This window comes from Glossina fuscipes, unplaced genomic scaffold (genome assembly GCF_014805625.2).
Source record: "Glossina fuscipes isolate IAEA_lab_2018 unplaced genomic scaffold, Yale_Gfus_2 0, whole genome shotgun sequence".
NCBI classification, from domain to species: domain Eukaryota; kingdom Metazoa; phylum Arthropoda; class Insecta; order Diptera; family Glossinidae; genus Glossina; species Glossina fuscipes.
In genome coordinates this window covers 8408053-8419844 of record NW_023998414.1, presented here as the reverse complement: position 1 = coordinate 8419844, position 11792 = coordinate 8408053, and the positions used below count along the sequence as shown (strand labels likewise).

General features: G+C 31.6%; 1 protein-coding gene across 1 annotated transcript in view; it reads left to right on the top strand.

Moving 5' to 3' along the window:
* Positions 1 to 11792, top strand: part of LOC119633831 — a 296277-nt gene that overhangs the window by 243598 nt on the left and 40887 nt on the right. The window contains exon 9 of the mRNA XM_038027644.1: positions 5477 to 5646. Within this exon, the coding sequence (XP_037883572.1) occupies positions 5477 to 5646 (170 nt within the window). The remainder of the gene's footprint in view (positions 1 to 5476; positions 5647 to 11792) is intronic.

Sequence of the window (11792 nt, the reverse complement as noted above, 5' to 3'; positions counted from 1 at the left end):
CTTCTATTTGTTTTGCGCACATCCGTACGCACATACTCTATTCGACAAAAGTCATTTCTTTCAGTTTAGCCTTACCACAGGAGGCTTTAAATCTTTTAAATGCAAAACATAAATTTTAAGTTTTCCTCGTTTTCTTTCTTTTCTTTTATTTTTTTTTTTATTTATTTATTTTTTTTTTTTTTTTCTTTTTTCCTCTCTGCGCACATTCACACAACTGTGTGGTCTTTGCTTAAAGAAGAATCAGCATACATTTGTGTGCTGCAGTTTGTGTGTTTGGGAACTCACTCACTCAACTTGGTCCATCAGGACTGTGCTGACACAGAGCACAAAAGCCTTTTCTAATACAAATATAAATACAAAAAACATCCACAACCGTACGCACACCCACTGATCCAGTGACAGACACTCATACGTACATTCGCATACATTTATTTGAGTGCTAGGCAAGCACTTCCGTGTGTTCTCTTTCGATTTAGTTTCCTTTTAACCACACACATATATATATATACACGCACACACACACACAAACACAACATACGCATATATACATATATATATATATATATATATATATATATATAAATATATACATATATATTACTCGTACATTCTTCACTACTATGCTTTTCCTCATCTACTAACCTTTCTATCTTTGCTACCCTCTTGGTAATACCAGACCCATAAAAAATATTGCCACCGTACACATGCAAAGATCTATATACATATATATATATTTATCTTTATATAATCTAGATATATATATATATATATATATATATATATGATTCCGCACAGCAAAGTTTACCGATTGCTGCTTTAATTTTTTTCAAAAGTACTCATAAAAATCGAAACATATATAAAATTTCATACGTTACATACTCTGTTAAATATTTTTTTCTTTCACAGAAAAAAGCAAAAAAAAAAAAAAAAAAAAAAAAAAAAAAAAAAAAAAAAAAAAAAACTTATCGAATATTTAAAGCCTTTGACCAGCTTTCTGCAAATGAAATTTGATTACCAGCATTAATTTTATTATATATAATAAAAATTCAATTTTTGCTTTCTACTCCATCCATCGACAAGCGGTAACCATTTCTTAGAATCATTCTTAAATCGTACGAAATTGCACTAGAGGTAGATTGATTTTATTCAATTCCCGTTCGCGCATTAACGCGTTAAAATTGAAACATGTGGTGCGAATTGATTTTCGTAAAGTCGTATCGTTTAGTATCACGCCCACAATAACTAAACGATTAAAGTGGTTCTCAAAAGGAGGAGAAATTTCGAAATTTCTTTTTCAATATAGTGATCGCTCACATAGTAGCGTTATTGTTAACATCTTTTTCGCAATAGATGTTTACTGAATTGCGGAGGATGTGTTTTCCTTTTCCTTCCATCAAGATTGTCATTTATCCCCTGCAAAAATCATTCGTTAACTGACTAACGGAATTTATTATTCAACTTATGTGTTTTAGGTAAGCTTTTTTAAGATAATCAAGTTTTTGCTTTAACCGAAGGAAAAGCTATAGAAAAAGGGAATATCGCAAAAGTCTGATAGGATTCTTGCCGGAACTATCGTAAAGTATTATGCCGGGGGAATTGTGGACTCGTGTAAGCTTACATCTTCCGTCATGGAAAGAACGTTCTACAACTGCTGCGCCCCTTGTTCCTCAGTTCGGTCATGATTTTGGCACTGAGATATTTAGCGCATGCACCAACGCAAGCTGATAAGCCTCACTTAGCAAGGTATCCTGATAGTAAGTCAGCGGAAAAATTTATACTCTGCCATTCGTGGGCCAAAGGGTTCAGCATTCAAATCGGCCAAAATGGCTGCAGATAATTGAAAAAGTAATCATGGCCTTGAAATAATTAGCGCTTTAGCATATAACCGTCCATTCACAATTCCATGATAAGTACCAACATGCCTGTACCTTGTAAAGAGTTATCGTCCCACTTACTAAAGTCTGCTGACATACCTCTATTCGGCTGCTTAACATCTTGTTCATCTCATAGTTGCGAGTGTATTGTTTAGGCATTACTTCCGATCGAAAGATGCCTTATGTCGCAAATAATCTATCGGGGGATAACGTCTGAGAAGGAAGCATCTTTTGGTGGAATTTTGAAGATAATTTAAAACTTTTGCATTTGTGAGTGGGTTACCATTGCTTCTCCAATCAGTCATTTTTAGGTTCTCTTCGTGAAGGAAACCGCACCGACCTAAATCACTTATGCCACACACAAATCGTAATGTATGCCTTATTCCTGCACACAAATTTTCAAGTATTCGATGACCGTCAATATATCAGTATTTTGAAAGATGCCGTTGTAGGAAGTGGTATATATAGATAACTTCCTGGTACGTAGTACATAAATTCGATTAACGATTAATTAAATAATTGGACTTGTTTACCCACACGACATTTCGTGCATATCTCGAAAAAGTACAATGATCAACGTAATTATATCCCATCTGTGCGTTCATCTTTTCTCATAGCATTCAAAATCGAAGAAAGCCTTTTTTAATCGATGCTTGTTGTAGCGAAAGAGCGAGGGAACAATTGCCATAATAGAGATTCTCGTGACGAAAGTTCTTAACTCACTTCTCGCACGCATTCACGCTTAGATTAAATTTCGTCTCTATGGTCTCAGCTGAGTATTTTATTAAAATTCTTAATGCGATTAAAATCTGTTGGAAGTTTCTACCGATTGCCGAATTCCGTCAAGCAACATCTTTGGAATAATTGTATCGCAATCAGAGATCTTGGGTTAATACACATCTTACTTATATATTGCTATGTATTCATAACTTATGCAATGTTATCTCACCTTTGTTCGGCTCCACTCTTCAATCCTCTTCTTATTTCAATTCACAGACTATTTAACTTGCGACAAAAGTCTCTACTAATGCGTTATAAATAAAATCTATAATCGCGATAAGCTGAAAAACTATATTCTTTAACAAATGTTTTAATTTTTCCGCATAGTCTTAGAGTAAACAAGACACTTTTGCACCACAAAAATCGTTGAATCCTTCTAACTACTTAATGCTTTTTCTTTTCGCTTTCTTAACCCGATGCGAATACAATGCAATAGCAATTTTATTTAAAGTCATTAACTTGCCCTTTAAAACACTAGCATTGTATACCCTTAACTTGATGTAATTCACGAACGAGCTGCACAAATAATTGTTATGTGTGACTGGATACTTTTCTCAACGCTTATAGTCTTACCTTCGACACAATTGTTAATATAACTGAAATGAAAACAAATAATAATTCGAGAGAATTCGTTTACTTTTTAAAAGAAAAAAGGAAAGTAAACCATTTTTAACTTTCCTGTTGCGAATTAAATCGAAAACAAAATCATAATAATAATAATAATAATAATAATAATAATAATACTAATAATCTTTTAAACGCTTTGCTTATATTTATATATAATTTCTGAGGAAGAATACCTTTTTAACATAAACTAACTAACTAGATGACAATTTCTTTTACTATTTAGAGAATTGAATTGAATTTATGCACAATTTCAATTTAAATTTATGTTCTATGTAAACATTTGTAGTCAGACTTTTCTCGATAGATTTGAACGAAGAGAATTTGACAAAAAAACAAAAAAAAAAAAAATCTGACAATTATTTCTAAGAAAAATATGCATATTTTGAAAAGTGTGTGAAAATTATGAAAATTGCTTTTGAAATGAATGTGTGTGCGTATAAACAAACGATAGGTAAACTCTTCTTTCAATCAATGATTACAGAGGGGTATACGTATGCGTATTGTGAACGTATATACGTGAACGTGCTTGTCTCTTTCGATATTCAGCAGAAGAATCTATGAATGAAAGGAAGCAAAAAAAAAAAGAATAGAAATGCAGGTGCACGCTTACTTACATGTGTACTACTGTACGTACATGTCAGAAATTTTCTAATGTCGATGAGATAATGCTCTAAAAGAAAACAATAACATAATAAATACAACAATAGCTAGATATTGTTTATGTTTACACGCATCCATATATATATATATATATATATACAGAAGCACTCGTATTCAATGAAACAATTGAAACAACTAAATCACTTGCTGTACTGTTGGCCAGACAGAGGTATTTAAAATGAAAAAAACAAAAAAAAAAAACAAAAAAATAGGAGAAAGAAACAAATTCACACAATCCTGCAAATGTTACGTATACGCATGTAAGCACATAGTTAGGCAGAAAGACAAGCGGATGAATGTATAGATGAATGTGTGCACGTAAAACAAAAGTTTCTTTAAAAATGATAAATCTACTCAACGTGCATATATGTACGTATATGTATATGTGCGAATATATATATATATATATATATATATATATATATATATATATATATGCAACTCAATGTATTCCGCAATTGCAGCAATAAGCAAGAGCAGGAGTATTATTCTTCTTTTATTCGAAATCTGTACTCATCTCTTAATTCACATATACGACGTATACATGTAAGCAAAACAAACCTAAATTGAAATGCATTTTATTTACCATGGGTAGTGTATGAAAATCTTCAACAAAACTTGTGTTTACAGTTTTTCCGTTTCCGCCTGACAAATCCCTGTTATTTATAGCATCTTTGCTTTGAAAATTCCCCTTTTGCCCTATCTCGCCGGCTCTACGATAATGACGATGATGATCATTGTATCCATTCATTTTGCCATTAGTTTAAGACTACACTTCAAGTCATTTAAGTTAAAATGCAATTTTATTGGTTGCCCAGACTCCAGAGACTATTAAGAAAACTCTATATATCTTTATATCTATCTCTTTCTTTCTCTTCATATCACACACACACATTTCATATAAGTCTTTTAAATTTACAGTGCGGTAGTTAGTGGTTTTTTGTTTTTATTACACATTGTCTACAACAGTATGTTCAATTTTTTACGACCCCAAGCGCTCCCCCCCCCTCCCCCAACCTGCTCCGTCCATCCCTAAGATAGAACAGCAGTCACACTTCATTCACACTTACACTTCAGTGTTGTTATGTATTGTTGCATTCATGCTTTTGTGGTTTTTGTTTACCCAACCGACCGATCAACCAACCATCCAGCCAACCAACCAACAAATAAATCATGCATGTTCGTGTCAAAACTCATTTTCATCACCTGAAACAGAAATTATTGTGTTTTTGCAACTTCATTATTACACATACATATATGTAATATGTGCACACATAAATATACAAATATAAATATATATATATATATATATATATATAATATATATATAAATATATAATATATTGATTTGTTTACCTATGCATTGTGAATTCAATTTCAAATTATTTAAGAAATTAATTAAAAATTGCTTTTTAACTATGTTTCTCCTCATGTCTCGGTTTTCGTATCTTTTTCTGATTTCTTAATTTCTTTCTTATATTTCGTTTCTTCTTTCTTTTTGTTTTTTTTTTTTGTGTTTTTTTTTTTTTTTGCAGTATTTTCGCACCATGAACACACGAGTGGCTGTAGTTTATATTGAGACTTGGGGTAAAAATCAGGCCATTATTGATGGCACCAAGGATATTAGTAAAGCCATATCAAATTTCAATGATTACACATCGAGAAATCTTTTTCAAATTGAACGTGATACCACGCAACTATTAACGTAAGTACATATAAACATATATATAAATATATATACATATATAAATTAATAGCTGGATGAACAGCGAATATTCTTATTTTAATATTAACTTAAGTCCATCTCTTCCTTTGCTTTCGTTTTATTTGATAGTTGAACAACTATATGCGATGTTTATTCATATATATATATATATATATATTTATTTCATATTTACTCGATTCTTATACTCATATCTACCAATATAGGGCACAAATATGTACTTTATTGTATTTATTATATAAGGCTTAATATTTTTTAGACAATGTTATATTATATTTATATATGTATACTTATATCGCGATCTTCCCAATGCATAATTAGCCTGTATTTCATATCTATACGGTTTGCACGGTTTACACGATTTCGGTTAAAGTGTTTAAAAAAAAACAAAAAAAAAACAAAAAAAAAAGTTAAAGTGACAATTTCAGCGGCATATAACTTTTCACACACATTCTTTTAAAGCATAGATGAAGTAGATGTGAAAACAAGACCACGAAAACAAGCAGCGCATAGTTTTCTGTCGATCGGGTTACGATTTTAATTTGGCTTAATTACGTCCGTCCCGACATTTACGGGCGGTTCTGCGGTTGCGATCGAGTCATTTATACCCATCAACGTTACCACAACAAAAAGTCAAAAAATACGGAAAGCAAAAGTGTTCACAGTTTTTGCAACATAGCCGTGTGGGCGTTGCAGTCATGTTCTTTGGAATGTATGGACCATTCGCAAATGCTTTCGCAAATATGTAGGTGATGTCTTCATTTTTGCGAACGGGAGTTTGCCTAACACATATACTGTACAGTCACGCAGACAGACAGCTGGATAGCTGGACAGGCGAACATGGTTTGGCTCATTTCGAATTTGAAATTGGCCAAGAATTTATATAATTTTGAAGAGTTTTTTTTGAAGCATACTTCTGCGTGTTTTAAAGATATTGAAAAAAAAATTAAATTTTGAAAATTTTAATTTTGACTTGAAAAATTGTTCACTTCGTTCTGGTCATTGGAACAGTGTTTGTCTTTGGGCCAAAACACATTAGCGTATCAAATTTCGTCAAAATATCTTGAAAATTATGAGCTATAGGTTGAATCCGAGAAAACAATCAGAAAACGGATAAATTAGGTTAAATTGTTTCAAAATGTGTTTCTGAATCGATCGGTATAATAGAAGTTGGGGCTATTTGAACTTCTTTTGGGCATCATATACATTTGGGGAAATTTAATATACACTTTTACCGCAACTGATGTAGAGCATAAACTTAACGTAAGAGAAACGTGAAAGCAATTAAAATAAATGTTGTTTTCTTTCTTTATTTTTATTGAGAATGATCTTAAATAAGTTTCAAAAGAAAATATATCCTTATATACCATAAAGCATATGCTACTTGAATTTCTTTATTTAAAACTTTATTATGTCTTTCGTATCTTAATCCTATTATATACATATATATATATATATATATATATATTTATGTATCTTTGGTGAAAGTAAAGCTTTTGTCCATGATTTACGACCGACTCATAGTTGCACTTTTAGTTAACAACTTAATGCCTATAAATCCTGTTGGTTATTATCTTTAGATGTGGTGTGGTGTGGTGTGGTGTGGTGTGGTGTTGTAATAAAAAGCGACCTAACAAAATATGGCTGTTAGTCGGCTTTTCTAATGCTTTTAGCAAATAATAAACCTTCTCATATAGCTTATATTAAACCAAAGCAGAGCCCTCTCATCACCCATTAAAAAGATTGCTGCTCATATGGCAACCGTTAACGAACTTTTAGCGAACGCTAAAGCATCCTTGTGGACAAATTTGTAAAACATGAAATGTTTAGTAAAAATCATGGTCATCGAGAATGCGGCTGCGAATTAGAGTGTTTTTGCAAAATGCTTCAAAGTGAATGTATTAAGTGGCATATGGTCAATATTAGGCAATAAATATATTTTTGCGTTAAATTTTTCCCATAAATAAAAACTAAACTTGGACATAACTTTTGGCGAAGTGAAAGAAAAAAAAAAAACCCAAAAAATGAAAACAAAAACAAAAAGCAAACATTACACCCGTAACTATCGCATCAAGGAGGAGGGAGAATCTATACGACAAACAAAAAAAAAAAAAAAATAAATAAAAATAGAAATATAAACAATTTTTTTGCAAAAAGACATTTGCTATAACCATAAATAAAAGTGTGACATACAATCTTAAATTTATCTGATATTTTGCATCACTTTGTAGCACGGCACAAGTCTTAAACCTTGTACTCGTTAAACCAATTCCTATGTCGAGCTTGACTCGACATTATATTGTTTAAAATTATGAAATGCTCTTCTTCTTCTTTTTTTTTTACATTTCCCATCGACTTCGATATCGTCTTTAAATTTGGTAAAAACATTGGAAGTTTTTGCACGCAGTTTGTGTGTATTGAAAATGGGCCAAATTGGTCAGAGCAGAAACCCGCAGAGGAGCATACACTAAACTTAACTTTGTTTTCCCAAACAAAAAGTTATGGATTTTTGCTCGTTGCTTCGAAGTTATAAAAGTTGACAGTAGCCTGACATTATCCGCATCATTCTACTTGTCATGTGGAAAAGTTGAAGATATCGGCCATACCCACACCAAGTTACAAGTGATTAAATTTAATAATTTTTCACATTTTTTGAAATTTTATGCTCATTTATTCTAAGATCCGTAGATACCGCAATTAGGTTTTCCTTAATAATACCAGCGATATATGCATCTAATGAAAAAAACTTGGAAGCAAAAAGCATAGTGGTAGGTATACCGTATTCGGTGGGCGCCGAGTATAACTTCCTTATCGGTTCTTTTAGGTTTTAAGCCTTTCTTTTTTTTTGCATATTATGAAAATTTTACAGACGGCGTGGTAAGCTCTATTCTAGTTAGTTCGAACGAATTTTAATATCGCTCGTCGCTGCACCAAATTTCAACAAAATTTCTCAAAAACGAGCACAAAGAGGCTTAAGTCGATTCAGGAAGTGATTCTGAACTGAACGGTATAATAAAATGTAGATCTAACTCAAGGCTTACAGGGTGTAGCCTACATCCACACAAACTTAGTACACCCTTGTACCGCAGATGTTGTAAAATATAATAAGCTTTGTCGAAAAATTTAATTGAGTTATCCCGCCTTCATGCTATCTTCAGTTAACATTTATTTGTTCAGAAGCATTGTTTCGCGGCATCATTTTTAACGACACAATTCGGCTTTTCGCACATTACAAAAATGACTAAAGCGAACCACGACAGTATAGGCACGATTTGCTCATCGTATACTCTACACATTCGTATCGTTACGATGATCGTGACATTCAATTGAAAAGCTAAGACTTGTTCTCTATTTTCCCCGACTAATTTTAGAGCTGGGGGTTGAAGATCTGCCGAATCAATCCCAAACTATCCAAGCTAATTACAGATCAATGTCATTGAAAATTCAAGCGATATAAGATTTTCACATGAAATGGATTTTCAATGAGTTCATCAATTGCTCATTAGTATGAGTATAATGAGCAAAAGTCTATTTGATGCAATGCCAAGCTGAGATTTGCATTTGATTAGATTTTATCGAACAACTAACTATTCAATCTTATTCACTCACTAATCGGAAGATCTGAATGTTGGAAACAAACGATTATATACTCTATGCGATAAATATTACGATATTTTTAGGGAATAAATTTAATTATTGCTTATTGCATTATGCTTGATGCGTATTAAGATTAAAGTCATCCAAACAGGGGAAAAAAGACGCTATATATATATATATATCAGAAAATCTCGCTTGTATTATTTATTTTCATATCTTGCACAGTATTCTCAAGTTCTCCAACTCCGTCGCGTCTCTTTACCTGATTAAATGTGAGATTTACACGATAGAGCGCAGAATCGATGCTTCTACAGCAAATAGTGCGGAGTGAATGAGGAAAGTTTGCCGTATAATGTAATCATATATCCTTACATAATTTCTATTTTCGTTGTTGCAAATTTACTTTTACATCTACGATTGCCAATCAATCATCATTCTCTCAATCGCCTCAATTCGCTCATATTAATAAATGATCTTTACTTACGTCGCGAACCTACTTATCAATCAACTTGAGATTTTTTCTCTCTAGCATTATTTTAACATGATTTTTACTAAGATTAATAGTTATGAACTTTTTCTAAAATTATTATATAGGCTATCAGGCAAGCAGCTATGATTTCAATCTTTAAAATATATATTATAGAAAATTATATGGTACGTAAAGGCATTCCTTAAATGAAACGACTTGTGCCTGTCTGTGAAATGAATTAAATTGGAATTTGCTTATGTTAGTATGTGATGATGTTGTTGTTGGTAATAAATTTATTAATCCATGTAATTACCACAATAAACATTAGCAAAACATATGAAGTTTACAAGCAAAGCCTTTTAGATTTATCTTACACTTATTTCCTTATGCTGCTCAACCGACCAGCGCCCGAGTTCCTTTTGCGCTTTCAAACTGCAGCCTGCTGCTAAAAGAATTTTTACAAAGCACGACCTAAAGTAGCCAATTATCGCAATAGCAATTTTCTACATTTTTTTTTCTCTCTCTCTCTCTCATTTTTTTTTTATTTATTTATTTATTTTTATTTTTTTTTATTTTTATTTACATATATATTTTTTTTTTATTTTTGCATAAATTTACACATATGTAGTTTTTTAAGCATACACACATATCTGCATATAAGTATATGCGGGTACACTTTGACCTTACTTATGTGCTGATGATTTTGCTGATTTCGTTTTGTTTATTTTTCTTTTAATTTTTCACCTTAACATTTTTATACGGTAGCAAAAGAAGCTCCAGAGCCACTCAACTTTGCATTCCTTACCAGTATATACGAGGAAACTATTACTTAAATCATCATGTTTGTTCATCGAGGGGATTTTACATATACATACATATACATATATATATATATATATATACAGCAAATGATAATATAAAACCTATAATACAATATGTATTATATAATATATAATATATATGTAGTGTTCAATGTTTAATACAATATCTAATGTATTTAATGCATTATGACTAATGCGTATTCTTTTGATATATAGCTATAGTTAAAGGAACTGAATAAATATGTTTCGAATTTCCTATGGGACTCATTTCATAATTTGAATAAATATGCTAAAGAAACTGAATAACAAAATTTATAAATATTATAAAAATAGAGTGCTCTTCCGAGTTGCATTTAAACATAGAAAAAGTCATATGCGCATATATATACACAAACATACAAACATACATACATACTCATGTATATACATTCGCTTTAGCGAAATCTTTTGACGACTTTGAGTGAGCATAAATAATAGCAGTCGTAAGAGCAGCAGGGTCTACACTTGCACGTTCAACCATGAAAATATATTTAGTAAAGCAAAGTTGAAAAGGGCAAAAGAAAAAAAAAAAAAAAAAAAAAACCATATTCTCATAAAAGGCTTATACAAAATAAAAACGCATTTAGTTTCCCCGAAAGATAGGGATATCCATATATATATATATATATATATATATGAGTTTAGCAGACGATGTCTTGCTTACGCTTTACATATTCATTTATGCCCTTTACTAAGCGCATAAAATAAATTAAATGTCTTGGAGAAAAGGAAAATCGCTTTGAACATAATTTTGAAAAGTCAAATCTAAAAACGATTGTGTTTAGTAAGAGGTCTTGAATATCTTGAATAACCATAATCGAAATACCCGCCAAATCTATATGTTCGTCATTAATTTGGGCTTTTCAAGTTACCTTAACTTATCACAAATTGAAGAGGAAATGCACATTATTCGTCCAGATTGATTTCATTGGTTTCAAAGTAAGCGTCCTTCGAGACCTAAAACCGTTTGTCCACCAATTTTTCGTAGATTAACTAAAAATGTGTGACTTGATGTCCTTTACGCCCTTCATTAATTCGGAACGATTTCCTCAAACTAAAACTATCTTTGCTTCGATGATAGGAACATATTGCCCCAGTTTTTTGCTATAAGCGATAGCAACCAATTCCTAGGATCCAAATAAAACGAACGTGCGAACATAGTGAATATAAGTTTAAAAGATATGCTAAACTCTTTCGAAGCA